The sequence below is a fragment of the Talpa europaea genome (genome assembly GCF_964194135.1).
Source record: "Talpa europaea genome assembly, chromosome: 11".
NCBI lineage: Eukaryota > Metazoa > Chordata > Mammalia > Eulipotyphla > Talpidae > Talpa > Talpa europaea.
Window position 1 is genome coordinate 69,769,253 of NC_140078.1, and position 22,457 is coordinate 69,791,709.

Here is a 22,457-nt window from a genome sequence, read left to right on the forward strand (position 1 = left end):
TCTGAATTTTTTCTGGGTGGGATCATAGCAGTTGTTTACATTTAATATCGCTATCTATTCAGCGCCAGCTGTAAATGTTGATACTCTAATATTCTTTATTTCTATCATTTCTTCATTTACTACTTTAAAAAAAATAAAGAGACACTTCCTGATTTAATTATCTACTGAGAGAGGTCACAGAAAATAGGCATTATAAATGTTTGTACCTGTCCACAATTTTCAGGAAATGTATGTAAAGATTTGATATCATCTTATTCTTAAATTTTACATAAAATTTACTAGTGAAGCCATCTGCAACCAAAGTTTTCTTTCCAGGAACATATTCAACTACATATTAAGTTTATTTAATCACTATAAAGAGCTATTTAGATAATCTATTTCTTCTTTTTTCTTTGTTTTTGTTTTTTTTTTTAATTTTCTAGAGGCATGTCTTATTTATTTATCTATTTGTTTGTTTGTTTGGTTGGTTTATACATGCACTGGGTACAGTCAGAAGCCGGGAGGGTGAGAGAATTCACCAGAGCCAGAGCAGGGAGCACAACAGGCAGAAGGACCGAAGTACACTGCTGAGGGGAGCAGCGGGCGGCAGGAGAGGTCTGTGCGCCATGTGGGACCCTCCTCCGGTGGCCGGGGAGCAGCCGGGGATCGAACTGGCGCTGCAGAGGCCGCGGGCAGCTTCGCAACCCAGCGCTCAACCACTGCGCCACCTGGGAGGCCCTCTTCTTTTTTCTTTGTAGTTTTATTTTCATGTGCTTATTGGCTATCTGTGTGTCTTTTTTAGACAAAAGTCAATTTAGCATTGAATGGGTCAACTGCTTTTTGTTGTTGTTGAGTTCCATGAATTGTTTATATATTTTAGATATCCAAAATTCTACAGGTAAGAATATATATGATGCCTGAAGGACAGGAAAGAAAGAGGAATCTACAGGGGGGAAAAAGATGTCAATACCAAATATATATATATATATATATATATATATATCACTAAGCTGCAAGTAAACTTTCAGACAAAAAGAATAAAATAAAATTATGGTATGGAAAATGTGGCTTTAGGTACTTAAAATAATTAACTAATAAAGTAATTCTAAATTAACCTAATAAAGTCAATTTACTAGGAAGAAATCCAGCATAATTCTAACACATTGCTCAGTTGTATGTTTTAATACAAATATTTAAAAATTTAAAAAGACTTTTACAGAATGATACAAACAATCTGGCACATAGGAGAAGGTTTCTGGATGAAAACCAGAAAGTATCCATCTGGTGTATTCTGTATTCATGCAGGTGTTCAACAACACAAGTAGTCCTTAAAATATTTACCTGAGTGCCACAGATTTAGTAAACAGAAATGCTATTTATCAAAAAAAAAAAAAATCCCTCCTGGAAATATTGTTCTACTCAAATTATGTGTTACTGTAGAAGTGCTCAGAACAAGGAAACAAGAATAAGCTGGCACTCTATTTTTTATCGTAGTAATACCCAATGGAAAATTGTCTTAGCATATGGTTCTGCCAGACTAGCAGAGCAATTTTCTGAGTACACCCAAGATATGAAAAGTCGACTAGGTTAAGACTAGTTATGGAGACTAAGGGAGTAATACTCACAAATGTCTGTTTTTAAAAAAATGTTATTTTATATTAAATATTAATTTGAAACCATATTAATTTCATTATCAATACCTAACAAATACCTATCTCTCTGTTGTCAGAAAGCTTTTGTTTACGTATTTAAGCAATAGTTGCTTTTTTGTAATACTACAGATCAAACTTTTCTTAAAGTTTTAAACACTTGAAACAAATATATAGGGCCTCCCCAGTGGTGCAGTGTGTTGAGCGCAGTGCTGTGAAGCTGTCTGCAGCCTCTGCAGCGCCGGTTCGATTTCCAGCCAGCCAGGGAGATACCCACATGGCAGGGCAGACCTCTCCTGTCTCGCCCACTGCTCCGTTCAGCATGTACTTGAGTCCATCTGCCTGTTCTGTTCCTCACTCTGTCTCTGGTGAATCCTCTCACCCCCAGCACCTCTGGCCTGTACCCCAGTTCTTGTACAAAAATAAATTAACTCTTTAAAAAAAAAAAATATTAAGGAAAAAAACTTAGAACTATATTATAATTTGCCCCTGTGTCTGCATTATACAGATGTTATAATGAAATATTGACTAATATAAAATATCAATTTTTTTATTTAAAAATATCTACTATTAATAGTTAACAAGTGAATTTTTTTGAGTCTAAATCTCTTAGAATGGAATACTTGGAGTCAAAGCAGGATACCTAGATTCTAATACTGTTTTGCCTACTCAGGTAAACTATCTCCTTCAGCAGGGCTGAATTCTCTAATCCTCAGTTTCTTTCCACCACTGACCAACCAAATGACTCTGAGTCTATCACTTTACCTATCTGAAACCTAGCTTTTTCTTTTGTTATTGTAGAATACTGATAAATAAGATAACATGTAAAAAAAAAAATTTAAGTCCTTCTTAACTCAAAACCAAGCTATTTTGAGATCAAAATCTATCTGCACAGCACAGTCTAACAGTTAAAAGATTAAATATTTATCTATTAATATTTTATTATAATTTACTTAGAGCACAAGACAAATCAAACAGTACAAATATTTAATAAGTGGCTATATTTAACCAGTGACTCAGCAGGAATATCATTACTAATTAAGTCAGTAAAATATTCCTCAAGCTTAAAGGGGAGTTATGAATTTCATGTGCAGACCATACAAATCAAGTGCCACTGAAGCCATAACATATTGTATTTATCTATTTATCTAGCTTACCTACACTGGTGGTGCAATACTTATTCACAAGAAAATCAGCAAGGCTTAGTTATATTTCCTAAACTCTCTATGGATTTTTAAATAATCATCAAATAGAAGTATCTTCAAATATCAAAATACTTCTCAACAAAAAAGGACTTATTCCATAAGGTACATACAAAAGACAGACTGATTTGTCAAAAGACCATTCAAAAACCTAGTTTTATTAATTTGAATGTAAGGATCCTGAAACGGTTCTATCCTAAAATCAATCTGATAACCTATAAATAAAAAGGTTTACATAGTAACACTGGGCCTCCCCGGTGGCGCAGCGGTTGAGCGCTGGGTTGCAAAGCTGCCCGCGGCCTCTGCACCACCGGTTCGATCCCCAGCTGCTCCCCGGCCACCAGAGGAGGGTGCCGGGCCACAGGAGGAGGGTCCCACATGGTGCGCAGACCTCCCCTGCCGCCCGCTGCTCCCCTCAGCAGTGTGCTTCGGTCCTTCTGCCTGCTCTGCTCCCCGCTCTGGCTCTGGTGAATTCTCTCACCCTCCCGCACTTCTGACTGTACCAGTGCATGTATAAACAACAACAAAAAACAACAAACAAACAAGCAAATATATAAATAAAACATGCCTCTATAAAAAAAAAATAAAATTACATAGTAACATTTACTCACAAATGAGCTAAGTAAAAATATGGTTTAGCTTGTTCATCACAGAAAATGATTATTTTTTGGAATATGGGTCATAGGAATTAAATTTTTTTTAAGGATTTATTTATTTTATTTATATAAGCACTGGGTACAGTCAGAAGCATGGGAGGGTGAGAGAATTCACCAGAGCCAGAGCGGAGAGTAGAACACGCAGACTGAAGAAGTACACTGCTGAGGGGAGCAGTGGGCAAGAGGAGAGGTCTGTGCGCCATTTGGGACCCTCGCCCAGTGGCCAGGGATTGAACCGGTGCTGCAGAGGCTGCGGGCAGCTTCGCAACCCAGCGCTCAACCGCTGCACCACGGGGGAGGCCCAGGAATTAAATGCTTTAAATTGAATACCAGAACATAGGTATTTTATTAAAAGTGAAAAGGGAATTTTCCAAAAGTAGAGAGTCTGATATGTTACACACTCAGTAATAAATTCAAATTCTATTTCCATCTCTGCAAATAACTGGACACTTAAGTAATTTAACTTCTCAGCATGTCAGTTCCCTTGCTACCAAAATACCAATTGGCAACCTCTCTTATAGGTAGTGTGAGGGTTAATAAATGCACTTCTAACAAATTCAGCTTCCTTAAGGAATGCAGAAGAGATACAAATGCTAATAAAGAACATCTGTATGTATCCACATTTAATGTTATAAGACCTTTCACATACAACACTGACATGATTTTTGAAGTTTTTGAAAAAACTCAGGATGTTTTTTTCTTTCAAATCAATAGTCCAGAGGGGGCGGAGCAACATGGCGGCGAGGAGATGCTGCGAGTAAGATCTCCCATTAAAAAAAGTTAATAGGGAGGAAAAGCGGCAGGTCCCAGTGAGAACTGGGACACGGAAGATAAACGGACGACTCCAGCAAACTGCCCGAAGAAGAAAGTTGCCATAAAAGAGGACGAGAAGGGAGGGAAGCGCAGAACCCTGCTCCCCTCCCCCGCCCACAAAGTCGGCACTCTCCGACCAGCAGAGAGGAGGGAAACAACAAACCAAAACGGCCAACAAGAAAAACGGACGCAGCAAGTGGGACTGTGAGTGGAAAGGAACTATTGCAGCCACCACACCCCGTGAACGGGAGCTGAGGCGAACCCTGCAGGATCCGCCGCAGAGGCGAGCTCCAGGCGCCATTAAAGAGAGCCCCACCCCCCCGGGAGGAGACCAGCACCAGCACACAGCCCCGGCCGCCCCGTAAGGTTGCGCGCGGAAAGCGGCGCGGAGCCAGACAGGATCGCAGCTGCCCAGGTCCCCGCGCCTGCTGCCCAGGTCCCTGCACCTGCAACCTAGGCTTGCGGGGAGACGGCGGAGGCCCTCCCTGAGTGAGCAGGAACAAGGCGCCCAGGCAGGGGAGCGGGATTCAAAAGGCGCCATTCCCGCGCCACTGATCTGGGCTACAGCCCGCGTCCTGGAACTGAGGGCTTTGGAACTGAGACCCGGGGCACGAAATTAGGGGCGTGGGTTCCCCACGACGGTGGGGCACAAGGAAGACACAGCACCCCAAAGCCGTTGAGGTGTACCCTACCATCCCCGCTCTGCTCCCTGTCCCACGGGGTGGAAAATCAGCTCCCCAAGGGCTCTAGGAGAGATCTCTGGCGCCACCTAGCGACTTGACCCCAGCACAGGCTACTGAAGGAGCTAGTGGCCAGCTGGGGAGTTAGCCCACAGGGAGAACAAGTAGTCTGAGCCCACAGGGAGAGCGAGCACCCACAGCCGGGGCAGACCAGGCGCGCAGAAGAGTGTGCCTGAGACCAGAAGCGCAGGGAGTGTGTCCCACATCACCATTTTAGAACAGGGACATTTCTTCAGTAAAGACTACCTGCAGAAGGCTTCCTCAGGAGCCAGAGGTGAGCGGGGGAAGTTCGCCCACGCCAGACCCCCTCTGGCCTGCAGTCCAAGCCCAGAGGGGAGCAGGAACCCACCGCCGGGGCAGACCAGGCGCACAGGGGAGTGTGTCCCCACATCGGCATTTTAGAACAGGGACCTTTCTCCAGTAAAGGCTGCTTGAAACTGACAGATGACTCCTGGAAGAACCAGAGGGGAACAGAGAAGCCCACCCAAGATGCCGGCCAGTCCCAACAACACAGTGTCCCAACGCATACGGCAAATTAGAAAACAGACAGTAGGGAGGAGAAGAACCACACGCAACCTAGCAACTCTCCAGAGAAAAAGCACACCACAAAAAGAAAGCCAGCCCCCAGATTGCAAAGACGATAACCTGGAAGAATTTCTGAGCCTTCCAGAAAGAGAATTTAAAATTGCCGTGATTAAAAAACTAACAGAAGTCATAAAGGAAAACAATGATAAGGGAAAAATAATCAACGATCAGAAGAACGCAATTGAGTCCCTAGAGAGGGAAAACAATGGTCAGAAGAAAGAAATTGAGTCCCTAAAGAGGGAAGTAAAAGAAATGCAGGAGATCAAAGAATTAATGGAAGAACTAAAGAATTCCGGGAAAAGCAATGAAAGCAGAATAGATGAAATGGAAGAACGAATAAGTAATCTTGAAGACACAGAAATAAAAAGAACCAAAACAGAAAAGGAAAGAGAAGTACGAAGGAAAAAGAACGAAGAAAGACTTCGGGAACTATCTGACTCCATGAGGAAAGGAAATATAAGAGTTATAGGAATACCAGAAGGAGAGGAGAGAGATGTAGGAACAGAGAAAATATTCAAAGAGATAATTGAAGAGAACTTCCCAAATGTGAAGAAGGAGCTGAAAATTGATATACAAGAAGCAAGAAGAACACCAAACTTCCACGACGAAAGGAAAAATACAGCAAGACACATAATAGTAAAGCTCCCAAGAATCCAGGACAAGGAAAAAATAATGAAGCTGGCAAGAGGGAAGAAACAGATAACATTCAAAGGAAAACCAATCAGGCTGACATCAGACTTCTCCGAAGAAACACTACGGGCAAGGAGAGAGTGGAGGGACATAGTCAACAGACTCCAAGAAAACAGATGCCAACCAAGAATACTCTATCCCACAAAGCTCTCCTTCCTCTTTGAAGAAAGAATATGGACCTTCCCAGACAAACAGAAACTTCGGAATTTCATTGCAACTAAACCCCCACTCCAAAAAATAATACAAGGAGTCCTAAAGCCAGAACCTCAGAGGGACGAATAACAATGAAAGAAGGCCAAAAAAAAAAAGTTATTAAAAGAATAAATAAATAAAATCAAAGGAAAGACAAACACAATGGCAAATACAGAAGTTAACATATCAATAATAACTCTAAATGTAAATGGACTAAACTCTTCAATAAAAAGACACAGAGTTGCAGCCTGGATTAAGAAACAAAACCCAACCTTTTGCTGTCTCCAGGAAACACATTTAGCTACAAAAGATAAAAATAGGCTCAAAGTTAAAGGATGGAAAACAATCCTACAAGCAAATGGACCAAAAAAGAAAGCAGGAACAGCTATACTTATATCAGATAAAACAGATTTCAAACTCAAAAAGATAAAAAGAGACCCCAATGGTCACTACATTATGATCAAGGGGACAATACTTCAAGAAGAAATAACACTCATTAACATATACTCACCAAACGAAGGAGCACCAAAATATATTAGACAACTGTTGTCCTCTCTGAAAACAGACATCAGAGAAAACACATACGTAGTGGGAGACTTCAACACACCACTATCAACAATGGATAGATCAACAAGACAAAAAATAAGTAAAGAAACTAAAGCTCTAAATAAGGACCTAGAGCAATTGGGCTTAACAGACATCTATAGAACACTAAACCCCAAAAAAACGGAGTACACATTTTTCTCAAGCGCACACGGATCATTCTCCAGGATCGATCACATACTGGGGCACAAGACAAACATCAACAGATACACCAAGATTGAAATCATATCAACCATCTTTTCTGACCATGAAGGCATCAAACTAGAAATAAACCATAAAAAGAAGGCAAGGAACTTTCCTACCTCATGGAGATTAAAAACCACACTACTGGAAGACCATTGGACTAATGAGGAGATCAAAGAAGAAATTAAAAAATTTTTTGAATTGAACGACAAGGAGGACACCAATATCCTAAATGTATGGGATGCAGCAAAAGCAGTAATAAGAGGAAAATATATAGCAATAGAAGCTCACATCAAGAAACAAGAAAGAACGCAAAGAAACAACCTAATCTCGAAGCTCAAAGATCTAGAAAAAGAACAACAAAAAAACCCCAAAACCAGTAGAAGAAAAGAAATAATAAAAACCAAAGCACAAATAAATGAAATTGAAACTAAAAAAACAATCCAAAAGATCAATGAAACCAAGAGCTGGTTCTTTGAAAAAATCAATAAAATAGACAAACCCCTAGCCAGGCTCACAAAGGAAAAAAGGGAGAAAGCACAAATAAACAGGATCATCAATGAAAGAGGAGAAATCACAACGGACACAGCAGAAATCAAAAGAATAATCAGTAACTACTATGAACAGTTATATGGAAACAAGTTTAACAATCTAGAGGAGATGGACAAATTCCTACAACTCTACAATCACCCAAAGCTAGATAAAGAAGAAATAGAACACCTAAACAGACCAATTACAATTACCGAAATTGAAATGGTAATCAAAAACCTCCCCAAAAACAAAAGCCCAGGACCTGATGGATTTACAAATGAATTCTACCAAACATTCAGAGACGAATTAGTGCCTATCCTTCACAAACTCTTCCAAAAAATTGAGAAGGAAGGGACAATACCAAACACGTTCTATGAAGCCAACATTACACTAATACCAAAACCGAACAAGGACAACACAAAAAAGGAAAACTACAGGCCAATCTCCCTAATGAACACTGATGCAAAAATCCTCAATAAAATTTTAGCTATCAGAATCCAACAATGTATCCATAAGATAATTCACCACGACCAAGTTGGATTCATTCCAGGGGCACAAGGATGGTTTAACATCCGAAAATCAATCAACGTTATCCAACACATCAACAAAAAGAAATATAAAAACCATATGATAATATCAATAGATGCTGAGAAAGCTTTCGACAAAGTGCAACACCCATTCATGATAAAAGCCCTTGAAATTCTTGGGATACAAGGAACATACCTCAACATCATAAAGGCCATCTATGACAAGCCAACAGCCAGTATCATTCTCAATGGTGAAAAGCTGAAAGCAATTCCATTAAGATCTGGAACAAGACAAGGATGTCCACTCTCACCATTGCTTTTCAATATAATACTGGAAGTCCTAGCCAGGGCAATAAGACAAGAGAAAGACATCCAAGGAATCCAAATAGGAAAAGAAGAAGTCAAACTATCACTATTTGCAGACGATATGATATTATATATAGAGAACCCCAAAAACTCCACAGAAAAGCTAATTCAACTCATCAATCAGTTCAGTAAAGTGGCAGGATACAAAATCAACACGCAAAAGTCAGTAGCCTTCCTATACACAAACAATAAATCTGAAGAAGAAGAAATCAAAAAGACCATCCCTTTTGTTATTGAAACAAAAAAAATCAAATATTTGGGAATAAATCTAACAAAAGAGGTAAAGGACCTATACAAAGAAAACTATAAAACACTGTTAAAAGAAATAGAAGAAGACACAAAGAAATGGAGAGACATCCCCTGCTCATGGATTGGAAGAATAAACATTATTAAAATGGCCATCCTTCCAAAAGCAATATACAGATTCAATGCTATGCCAATCAAAATTTCAATGTCATTCTTCAAAGAAATAGAACAATTATTGATGAAATTCATATGGAATCACAAAAAACCCCGAATAGCCAAAGCTCTCCTGAAAAAAAAAGAAGGGAATGGAGGCATCACACTCCCAGACTTCAAACTATACTACAAAGCCATAATCATCAAAACTGCATGGTATTGGAACAAGAACAGACATACAGACCAATGGAATCGAATAGAAAATCCAGAAATAAACCCACAGATTTATGGTCAACTAATCTTTGACAAAGGAGCAAAGAATATGCATTGGAGCAAAGAAAGTTTGTTCAATAAATGGTGCTGGGAAAACTGGGTCGCTACATGCAAAAGAATGAAGCTTGACCACCACCTCACACCATACACAAAAATCAACTCAAAATGGATTAAAGAACTAGACATAAGACCTGAAACCATAAAATATATAGAAGGAAATATAGGCGAAACACTACATGATTTGCACATCAAAGACATCTTTACAGACACATCACCCAAAGCAGTGATAGTGAAGGCAAAGATAAACAGCTGGGACTACATCAAATTAAAGAGCTTTTGCACAGCAAAAGAGACAATAACAAAAACAAAGAGAAACCCCACCAACTGGGAGAACATTTTTGCACCCAACACTAATGATAAAGGACTGATCACAAAAATCTGCAAAGAGCTGATGAGACTCAACAACAACAAAGAAAATAATCCAGTCAAAAAATGGGCAGAAGAGCTAAAAAGAAACTTCTCTGAAGAGGAAATGCAAATGGCCAACAGGCATATGAAAAAATGTTCAACATCACTTGTCATCAGGGAAATGCAAATCAAAACTACCATGAGATACCATCTTACACCAGTGAGAATGGCACATATTAAAAAAACTAGCAACAACAAATGTTGGCGAGGGTGTGGAGAAAAAGGAACTCTTCTGCACTGTTGGTGGGAGTGCAAACTGGTCCAACCACTGTGGAAAGCTGTGTGGAGATTTCTGGACCTACTAAACATAGAGCTTCCATATGATCCAGCAATTCCACTCCTAGGTATTTACCCAAAGGACACAGAAACATCAATTCCAAACAACACCTGCACCCCTATGTTTATAGCAGCATTGTTTACAATAGCTAAGCTTTGGAAACAACCCAAATGCCCAAAAATAGATGACTGGATCAAGAAGATGTGGTACATATATACCATGGAATATTACTCAGCATTCAAAAAAGATAAACACATGCAATTTGCTGCAACATGGATGGCGCTGGAAGGGATCATGCTCAGCGAAATAAGCCAAAAAGAAAAAGAAAAATACCGGATGGTCTCACTCATAGCAGGAATCTAGAAAACTTAAATAATGGACCAGGAAAATGAATAACTATAAGAAAGTGAAAATCAAAATCAACAAAAAACTATGAACCAGAGACACTTTTAGGGGGGCGGGGGCGGGAGGGGAGGGATTGGGGTCAGAATGGGGGGGCTGCAATTGTATGGGGAATATAACAATAAAATTTATTTAAAAAAATATAAAATAAAATTACAAATAAAAAAAAAAATATGTTGAATGAATTAAAAAAAAAAAAAAACAAATCAATAGTCCATCCAAACATACATAGGTAATCTGCATGAAATGAAAGCACGTGAAACAAAAAACACAAACATAATCTTCCAAAAATTAAAGACACTATATTTAAAAAATTAAATATAAAGAATTTAAAGAACTGTGCCTTACTTCTGGTAAAATCTAGTAATTGTTTATTTCAGCTGCTACAAAGCACGTCATCTTCATAGCTATGTTCTAGTAGAAATATGTTTAGTATCTTCCTATAATGTGAAAATACTGCTATACTACGTCATATTTCATCACAAAGGAAAAGCAAACAATAGGGTAAACATCACAGATATCTGCCCAAATGAAGGTGAGTTTTTAACAGAAAAGCAAAATTTTTAATGTCATGTAAAATAATATAAATAAATGGCATAATAATTTAACTATAATTATAAAAGGCTTCAAGTTATACATTTGATGAAAAATTCAGTTTAAAATTAATGTTTAAGTACACACACCTTCACTATTGACCTTATAGCATAATTTTAATGAATACTGACATTAGACATTGGAACCGCTCATGGAAAAACTACATAATTTTTTGATGAGTTCTCAGATCTGTAACAATCTAAATGCCCCAAAATAGATAAATGGATCAAAAAGTTGAGATACATTTATACAATAGAATATTACTCGGTGATCAAAAAGAGAAACTCATGCCATTTTGCAGCAACATGGATGGACCCGAAAGAGATTATGCTAGCCAAATTGGTCAGAAGGAAAAAGATAAATACCAGACGATCTCACTTATGTATAAAATATAGAAAAACCAAATGAAAGGTCAAGAAAAAGTCAAATCTAGCAAGCTGACCATAAAACTGAGGCATACAGCAAAGGAGGGAGTTGAGGGGGGGCAAAATAGGGAAAAGAAGAACACAAAGGAATGTAGTGATGGTTCACTGGTAATAAGGTGGTTGGAGAACTATGGGGACTACAATGATGTAAGAAAAAATTCAATTAATAGAAAATAATTTTTAAAAGAAACGACTTAAGGGACTTAAAAAGAAAAAAGAAAAGGACTATGATGTTTGGAATTAAGTAGGGAAAACAAATGAAGAATGTTTAGCTCTCTAACTCCAAAAAATTATTTGGAGAAGACTTCTATTCACCTGAATTACTTCTTTAACAAAAAAAACTGAGGTAACATTAGTTTACAACAGTGTATGTGATTTAGAGGTACAGGACCAGCCCCTTCATGTATTAAGGTACCACACCACACCCACCATCAGACTTTACTTCTTAGATTACATTATCTCATTTAAACTGTGCCTGCCCAAAGATAAACAGCTGAGACTACATCAAATTAAATAGCTTCTGCACAGCAAAAGAGACAATAACAAAAACAAAGAGAAACCCCACCAACTGGGAGAACATTTTTGCACACAACACTAATGATAAAGGACTGATCACAAAAATCTGCAAAGAGCTGATGAGACTCAACAACAACAAAGAAAATAATCCAGTCAAAAAAATGGGCAGAAGAGCTGAAAAGAAACTTCTCTGAAGAGGAAATGCAAATGGCCAACAGGCATATGAAGAAAAAGTTCAACATCACTTGTAGTCAGGGAAATGCAAATTAAAACTACCATGAGATACCATCTTACACCAGTGAGAATGGCACATATTAAAAAAACTAGCAACAACAAATGTTGGCGAGGGTGTGGAGAAAAAGGAACTCTTCTGCACTGTTAGTGGGAGTGCAAACTGGTCCAACCACTATGGAGAGCTGTGTGGAGATTTCTGGACCTACTAAACATAGAGCTTCCATAGGATCCAGCAATTCCACTCCTAGGTATTTACCCAAAGGACACAGAAACATCAATTCCAAAGAACACCTGCACCCCTATGTTTATAGCAGCATTGTTTACAATAGCTAAGCTTTGGAAACAACCCAAATGCCCAAAAATAGATGACTGGATCAAGATGTGGTACATATACACCATGGAATATTACTCAGCATTCAAAAAAGATAAACACATGCAATTTGCAGCAACATGGATGGCGCTGGAAGGGATCATGCTCAGCAAAATAAGCCAGAAAGAAAAAGAAAAATACCGGATGGTCTCACTCATAGCAGGAATCTAGAAAACTTAAATAAGACCAGGAAAATGAATAACTGTAAGAAAGTGAAAATCAAAATCAACAAAAAACTATGAACCAGAGACACTCTATGGGGGGTAGGGGGTGGGAGGGGAGGGATTGGGGTCAAAATAAGGGGGTTGCAATTGTATGGGGAATATAAAAATAAAATTTATTACTAAATAAATAAATAAATAAATAAACAAACTGTGCCTGCCTGGTAATTCCTGTATTCTGCCAAATGAAATCTGAAATATTGAAAGAAATCTGCTTAAAGCTATGATAATTTACTGGAATTCAACACTAGAATAAAAATGATTTATGTTTTGAATTTAGTTGGCTACATTCAGAATAGTGTAAGAATAATCATTTGAAATTTGTTATATGAACAACAGATTAAAAAGAATTAAACAAAACTTTAATTGCTCGAATAGTTTCTCTGGCACTTTCTTTGCCTTCTGATATCCCCATATTGTCAATTATTCCTCTTGATGCTGTCCCAGGATGCCTTAAAGTATCTTCACTTTTTAAAATTCTTTTTTTCATTTTGTTGCTCTGTCTAGTTATCCAACTCATCTGTTCTTCCCTTCATTCAGTCTGCTGTTGAAACAGTCTATTTTATTTTTTAGTTTTATTATATTCTATATCTCTATGACTTCTCTTTGGATTGTAAGTTTTCTAGTGAGTCATTCTCTTAAGATGATGATCATCTTTATAATTATTACTTTGATGTTTTCAACAAGTACTTTACTTCTGCTTCCTTGAGGTCCTTTTTTAGGTTTTGTCTTTCATTTGGGACATGTTCCCAATTCTGACCAATTCTCTGTGTTTGCTTCTGTGTATTAAGCAACTTTGCCTTCTCTCCCACTGAAGAATTAGCCTTTTGTAGGTGATGTCCAATGGAGTCCAGGAGCACATGGGCATGCACCTTGAGCTACTTACTCAAGGTGCATGGCCAAGGAGGTGCTATGTTGGTCCACCCAATGAACAGGGCTGTCAGGTTGGCCTGGCTGTGGCACAGTGTAGTTTGGGTGGCAGACTGTAAATGTGGTGCACTGAATATATGGTGATGTGGAGCATAAATCAGCCATGGCATGCAGCTACTACACAATGAGTGAATTATCCTTGTTACTGCAGGTGGGAGGAAGGGTGTTTATGAACAGAGGTCTGGCCATGGATTCTACTGTTGCAATGCCTGTCAGGATGGGAAGGGGTGTAAATTTTATTGTGATGTTTTCCTAAAGAATAAGCAGGAATAGTTAAAAAATTTGTCTTGTTGGGCCATCCTTTAGATGGAAAAAAAACAGGCTTTCCTTGGAACAATTTTTTTGTCTGTACCCATTAGCATTTCTAGGTTGTCAACCTCTCTAAAGCCCCGGCCAGGATATATGTGAGGCAAATCAGAGAACTCACTCAATCCTTGAGCCCCAAGGTCTCTAGTCAGTCTACCTTCTTTTCCTAACTTTCAGAGTTTTCTGATAGGTGATCTATGGGTTTTATCCAAGATTTTTGTTATGGTAAATAGAAGGAATAAAATGAAATGTGTTTGCTCCATCGTTTCCAGAACCCAAACCCTGTCACTTATTTTTTTATTCTAGATTTTTTGTGGCATATCACTTTCTATCTACTCTCTAGTTTTTGTTTTATTTTTTTTCCCCCCCAGAGGATATGAACTGGGTTTTTATTAGTCTTTCTACTTAATGTTGGTGTAGCAAAAAGTGTATATATGACATATTCTTTAAGATTAATTGCATTAAAAAAAAAGTAGATAAAATTTCCTGGTCTATATCCTAGAAAAACTTGGTAGTTTATGAAAGATAAAAGTTAAGTAATGCAAATTTGTTCATTCACTGAGTAAACACTTGTTTTATGAAAGCTTCTAGGGGTACAGTAATGAGAGAGACAGTTAAAATCAGAAACTGCATTCTACTGACTAGGAGAGGGTAGAAGAACTGCAGGCTTATGAATAATGTGTATGATCTTTGGGTTGGAAAGTCAGTCTACTAAGTTTCAGGTAATATTAAGAAAACGTTTAAAAAGTCAATATTCAGAAAACTAAATAGGTCAGCTAACTTTTTTCACTTGGTAAATAGAACTTTAATGATAGAGTAAACTAATTATCAACTACTTACCACATAGAGTTGTTTCCACAGACTGGCCCATTCTTGTAGAGTTGCTGTAACCTCACTCACAATAGAATCTTCAAGTGGAACCACAGTTTCATACTGCCTAGAATTAGAGTCATAACAAACAGCCACATTATCTTTGATAAAATATAAGAATACTGTCTACGGCCCTTTATAAAATATTTAACTCAAATTTTAAATTCATGCTAATATGTAAAGTTATAGCTAACTGACTGAAGATCCTTTGGCAGAAACTTACTGCAATAGTGTAACTGAACTCTGAATTAATTAATGTATAAATCTTTTGTTTTGTTATATAAAAATTCTCAAATTTGCTTTTAGAAATACTGTGTCTAAGGACATTTTTTAAAGATTTTTTTTTCCTTTAGGCCCTCCCTGGTGGCGCAAGGGGTTAAGCACCGCACTGTGAAGCAATCCATAGCCTCTGCAGCACAAGTTCAATCCCCAGCCAGCCAGGGAGCAACCCACATGGCGAGGCACTACCCTGACTTGCCCACTACCCCCCTCAGCAGTGTATTTCAGTCAGTCTGCCTGCTCTGTTCCCCACTCTGTCTCTGGTGAATCCTCTCACCCCCACACCTCTGGCCTGTACCCCAGCTCTTGTATGCATAAATAATCTTTTTTAAAAAAGTTTTTTTCCTTTAAGGAAAGCCCATGAGACTTCTCAAATCCTGCTCAAATTAATTTTTTAAATTCTTTGTGTCCTTTAACATTTATCAGTAATGCACATTAGTTCATGCTCTTGGTAATAAAGAGCTGATGAAAATGGATATAAGGGGGGGTGCAGGAACCAGACAATGGGTCTTGAAAAACTTCAGAAGTTCTTCCTTACATGGTGTTCCTTGTATTGGTATTTTCTTAGAAACTACTGTCAGTCAAGGAATACTAGGACTGATAGAGGAATTCTGACCTGTGAAGAGAAAGGTACTGGGTTTCTCTCAGCCTCATAAGTAGCATCTACTATAGTGCTGGTCCCTGTGCTAATCGCCAACAATTTATTGATGAATAAAAGTCAACAGAATTTCTAGTTACAGAGGACTCTTGTTCTGGATATGGAATCAGAAAGACAAATAATAACAACCAACAGATGCAGACAGTGATGTATATAAAAGGAAATTAAAGTGCACAGAGATTTTAGCTGGGGGGGCATAATTCAAAATGAGAGGATTAGTAAAGTCTTTTCTGAAAAGGTGGTAAAGTCCAAAAGACATGAAAAAAAATCATGACAGAAAAGAAATGGAAGAGGAAGAGAGGAAACAGTATACAAGAAGTCAATGAGATAGAATTTCCCAAGTTCAAGAACTTAAGGTTGATGCAGTCTTTTCAATAATAATAAGAATTCTACATCTTAACATAAATAAAAAGAACAAGTAGTAGTTGAAAGGTTATTGAAAGTAGCAGTACGCTTTGATAATGTTTCTACAATTGTGTATGCCAATTTTGGGGAATGATGAAAAATTTTCAGTGACTAGAGTTTTTATATACTGATATGCGGAGGTGATTAGAATCCATATTCTGATTTGTTAGTTAAAAAGAACATCTTCCACCTGGAAATAGCAAAGGAAAATGTACTTCACAAAATTAGCATTAATTATCATTTCTTTACACAAGAAAAAAGCTGAAAAACTATTAAAAGATGACTCTATATTAATATTAAGCACCAATTAATATGTTACATGTTTTATGACTTTATTAGTAAGTGATAGTTTATGTGATTTATTTCAGCAGATATCAAAAACATCTTGGAATGATGCCAGAGCATAATAATCATAATCACCAAACTTATAAGCTGGGTAAAATAAAGCTTTTATCAAGGTCTTGTTAAGAATAAAATGTGAATTTTTCCTTTTGTCATGAGTATTCAAGGTAGTGATTCCCAGACTTAACTTTACCAATTATTTTCAGTAATTTTAAAGTAATTTTGGAACAGTTTAATTTAAACTTTAAAAATATGCCATACTAACACTCTCAGATAAAGAATAAGGCAATGATAAATGTCAGGTCTGAGAATGAAGAAGACTTTACTTGCAACTGAATTAAATAAGGAGACATCTTTATATTTTCTAGATGACTGGGTATAAATTAGAATTTCTGAAGCTATTTGTTGATACCACCTCTTAAGAGTACTACTGAGATAATAAGGAGATTAACTGAAGCAATCAGGGGATCACTATCATAATAACAGAACTGAAACATCATGTACAAGTAGATGCTGCATGACATCAACTATAAATTTTAGTTTCATGGGCCTCCCTGGTGGCACAGCAGTTGAGCGCTAGGTTGTGAAGCTGCCCACAGCCTCTGCAGCGCCAGTTCGATCCCCAGCTGCTCCCCGGCCACCGGAGGAGGGTCCCACATGGCACGCAGACCTCTCCTGCCGCCTGCTGCTCCCCTCAGCAGTGTATCATCAGTTGCCTGTTCTGTTCCCCGCTCTGGCTCTAGTGAATTCTCTCACCCTCCCGTGCTTCTGACTGTACCCAGTGCTTGTATAAATAAATAAATAAATAAATAAATAAATAAATAAATAAATAAATAAATCTAAAATAAATAAATTTTTGTTTTGTTCTGAAAAGAATGTCTACTGTGAACTATTTACTATGAATTAGACAAAGCTTCATGAAGGAAGTGAGGCTCCTAAGGAGCATTGGGTTTGAAAGGCAAGGAGATGGAGAGAGTGCCGGGGAAGATGCAATATGCTATGAAGAGAGGTACAGAGAAAACGCTGAGCAAGCTGAGGACACATGAGACATGTGTTTGAAAGACAGAATGATGTCACTGCAAGGCTATAAGAGAGGTAAACTTGACACTGAAAATAGAGACACGGAAGATGTTGCAAGCCTTGTTCTTAGTTAAAACTAATGCAGAATTGATGTACAAGATAAAATGAAATAAAATGTCTTGAAAGTTTTTTTAGCTACTTTAATCATGAAGAAATACAGTAAACTTACAATGTTCCTATTTTAAAGTTCTAATACTTTGAACTTACCTAAATTTATATTACCCAAAGTCTAAACTAATTCTGACTTAGCTTTCTTAGTATAATACACAACCAATCCTGAACATTCTTAAAATGTGAATATATATGATTTAAAAATACATTGGTCCACATGCTAAATAGTATGTAGTCAAAATACTAGGAAAAAATAAAGTGAATTAGCAAGCAATTCTGGATTCATACAGAGTAGAATTTATGACAAATAAAATTTGGTTGTGAGAAGAGAGAGGGTCCCTTCATAAGAGAGGGTCCTTCAATTCAATGGATAATGCACATAAATGTAGCTGAGACAATTTGGCCTCAATTTCTAGTTTCCCTACTTGCCAAGTTACTTTGGTAAAGGTACTTAACTCTCAAAACCTAGCCTACCTCATCTGAAATAAGCAGATAATACCATCTTAAGCAATCTGGGACTCCAAAGTGCAATGTGAAGAGAAGGAAATAATGTAGAGTTTTTTAAGTAAGTTTTATAAATAACAAGAATCAAGGTTAAATGTCAAAAAAGGGGGGGGATAATTTGGGCTGCATGATCAAAAACAAGAGAAAGAAACCTGGCAACTGCTGACCTATTGATTTTTTTCTTTAACTCTATTCCAAACTAACAGTTAAACATAGGGCCTCCCTGGTGGTGCAAGGGGTTGTCTCAGCACTATCATGCTATTGCTAGCCACTGTAGCATGAGTTCGATCCCCATCCAGGGAGCTGACCCACATGGCACAGCAGACCTCTCCTGTCTTGCTCGCTGCTCCCCTCAGCAGTGCATTTCAGTAGATCTGCCTGTTTTGCTCCACACTCTGTCTCTGGTGAATCCTCTCACTGTCTCCCCTCACCCCCTGGCCCCCACACCTCTGGCCTGCAATCCCAGTCTTGTATGCATAAATAAATAAAAATAAATCTTTTTTAAAAAAATTTTAAATATAAATAAAAATAAAAGTTAAACATAACAGATGTAGAATGGATGGATTAGACAATCTGACATACTCCATAGTATTTAATTGGAAGGACAATCGCTAGCCAAGAAACCAGATCTAAAAACAGCTGAATATTCGCTTCACTAATATTCTTTATCAATCCTGTCTTTTAGTTTCAGTGCTAAAATAACCAAAAACCAAATTCTAGTTTTTATTGTAATTAACTGCTGAATTACATAATTCATGAATTCATAAACTTCATTAACAGTAAGGTAAAAGGCAGGCTACTGGCTTGAAAAGAATGATGGAATGATGTCTCATGACTTCAGTCAGTTTCCCTTCCCAGTCACTCCAAATTGAATGTGGTAAAAGGAATAGCAGTTCTGCATGAGCTAAACTCCATCAAAGTTGATCTGGTATCACCAGTGTTCAATCAGAACTGGCCAATACAGTGGGTAACCCTGAGTATAATACTGTACCATGCACTAAATAGATTTGCCAACCCCATTAGGCAAGTACATTATACTGGGTCCCATTCATCATGAAAGAGATGAAATTTGGACTTTCTTTCTCTGCCTACTTTATCTCTGGAAACATGGCCATCTACAGACCACTGAATATTTTATCAGCCATTATGTATAAAGTTGCAGCATGAGCAGTATGCCATTATGTATAAACTCACTTTAAACTATAAGAAATAGAAGGGACTGATACCCACAGTATTCACTGATGTTACTAAGTACTTCATCACCCAGAGCACTACGAATAAAAAGGGCCTCGTGCTACATTTTTAAAATTGGATGCTAGTCATTTGATGTGATATGTAATATGAACCAGCAACCAATATAGTTTTTTGTTTCTCTGAATACATGGTTCAAAAGAGAAGAGGCAGAGACAGAATGGGCACTTTCCAATCTCAATCATAGTAACTCACTTGCAGAAATTTAGCTTTCTATCTCTGAGCACTGACTCTGATCATTTAGAATCCAAGGTAAATATGAATATTACCAGAAGAGAAACATAACTCAATTATACTGAATCTGAGATTACCATGAAGTCATTTCAGGTTCAGGTTCTATCACTGGGCAAACAAAAAAAACTAAAGAAGGAATTTTGGTATTGGCCAGTATGATTAATTTTTATTAGCCCACAGGAAGAAACAGATTTGCTGCTGCACAACAGAGATGGGGGAGAAGTACAAATGGAACCAAAGGGATCCTTAAGGAGCATCCTAATATCACTATGCTCTGTGGTAAAAAATAATGGAAGACAATAAATATACAGAACCAAGAGCTTAAATACAATAAGTGAAGTATTAGCTACAGCAAGGAGATTATAAAAAGGGTAATAAAGAAAGGAAGAAATTAAAACAAATTAATACCTGCAAGACAGAAGGGAAACATATCTGTAACATCTACTGCATATTATACCTTGCTATCGTGTGTATGTGCATATACACACACATATTTATAAAATTTACTTCATTGATGTTTTTCCTTTTTCCTCACCTATTTTTTCCCTAACTATTTTTAAAGGTATGGTGATGAGGTTTTTTTACATTATGGTCACAAATTATAGAGGAGCAAAAGAGAAAACATCATGGAACTAAAGAAGAATATTCTATAAATTATCAATTTGGAAACATACTATGAATAAAACATTGTGTAATAAAACGAAAGCATTATATAGAGAGAATTCTATGATCTTCAATTCCTGTATTAGAAAAGACTAAAATAAATTTGCTAAGTACCCAAACCCAAAAAATGACAACTTTTTTTACTTACCAAAAAAAAAATCAGAGGTCACGAAAAAAATAGAAACTAGAAAATATTATTTTTGAAGACTGAGAACCAAATTAATGGAATAGAATACAGAGATAATAGTGTGAATCAGCAAAGTAAAAGGATAGGCTGTTTGCAAGATCAAACAAATTTCAGAAAGGACTGATGTGAAAATGAAATTTTTAAAAAATGGTATTAATATACAATAAGGGATATACACTCAAGATTTTCAAATATCCTAAGAAATATTATGAAAATACCTATGCCAAAAACATGAAAAATGAGATGCAAACATTTTCTGAAAAACAGATGTATTAACAACAATATTGACTAAGAAAAAAAAAAAGAACATTTGAATAATTCAATAACCATTAAAGAAACTAAAGTAGTAATCAAGTTTTTCTCACTTACCCAACCAGTTGACTGCCCAAAATGTAGCAGGCCCAGATCTTTTTAGGAATGTCTCCTGAAAACATTTCCCCCTCAACTTTATTGAGGCATGATTGACAAGTTAAAACTGTATATATTTAAAGTAAACATATTCTTGGCCATTGAGGCCTCGTCTGTTTTAGGAACTTAATGAAATGGCACTGAATATATGCTAGTCACTGATGAGACAAATCCTGGGGCTATAAAAGATTCCAATCTGCTGCTGACCTACACATTCTCTAATCCAGAGACTTCCTATCACGCAGCAACTGAATGAAATGATCTAGAAATATAAGTTCCCCTCTGGTAACATTTTCCCCCAAGAGTTCCCATGTCCCCTTCTCCTTCTGGATCATGGCCATGCCCTGCTTTCTCTAGAAGGTCTCTGGCTACAGGGGACTTTATTTTACAACCCATCAAATTTCTGCCAATATAAAGCTCATTGTGGGCTATTCCTATTTAGTAGTGGTTATGTTTCTTTCCTTTATTAGCCCTGAAATCCTCAAATTTACTACAAGTGAATAATTTTTTCAGTGAAACTTTATAAAAGTAGCTACTATACTTGAATCATTTTAAGAATGAAAAATCCGAGGGCCTCCCCGGTGGCGCAGTGGTTGAGCGAGGGGTTGCGAAGCTGCCCGCAGCCTCTGCAGCGCCGGTTCGATCCCCGGCTGCTCCCCGGCCACCTGAGGAGGGTCCCACATGGCGCGCAGACCTCTCCTGCCGCCCGCTGCTCCCCTCAGCAGTGTACTTCGGTCCTTCTGCCTGCTCTGCTCCCCGCTCTGGCTCTGGTGAATTCTCTCACCCTCCCGCGCTTTTGACTGTACCCAGTGCATGTATAAACAAAACAAACAAACAAACAAATAAATAAATAAAACATGCCTCTATTAAAAAAAAAAAAAAGAAAAATCCTAGGTATCAAAAAATACTTGGAAAGTAAACTGAATGAAAAATTTAATATGAAAAATTTTAAATTTCCCATAGGAAAATTTCCACAAATAGCCTACCCAAGCAATTTTACTCCCTGTCAATCAAATAAAAAACAAGCACTTCCACACAAATGGCACAAGTTATAAGCACATGATAAGTCCTAAGAAGCACTGATAATACAGGATCATGTTCCCCAAAAATGTGGCAGGTTGTAATGGAGAAGGTACATGGGTTAGAAACTCAACGCATGTTCTCTGAAAAACCCCCACACTGGCTAATACCTGTTCAGATTTTAGAGCCCTAGGTCCCAGTCCTGCTAACCAACCGCTGGGAAGACATCCAAAGAAACCTGACCACTTTAATCCACACTAGTGCTCTCCAGAATGTTTAAGCTGAATCCAATCAAAAATTTAAATATAGACAGA

General features: G+C 37.6%; 1 protein-coding gene across 1 annotated transcript in view; it reads right to left on the reverse strand.

The window, feature by feature from the left end:
- DOCK3 (dedicator of cytokinesis 3) overlaps positions 1-22,457 on the reverse strand; it is a gene marked incomplete at both ends in the record, with an annotated part of 286,944 nt that overhangs the window by 203,296 nt on the left and 61,191 nt on the right. The window contains one exon of the mRNA XM_084248035.1: positions 14,972-15,068. Within this exon, the coding sequence (XP_084104161.1) occupies positions 14,972-15,068 (97 nt within the window). The remainder of the gene's footprint in view (positions 1-14,971; positions 15,069-22,457) is intronic.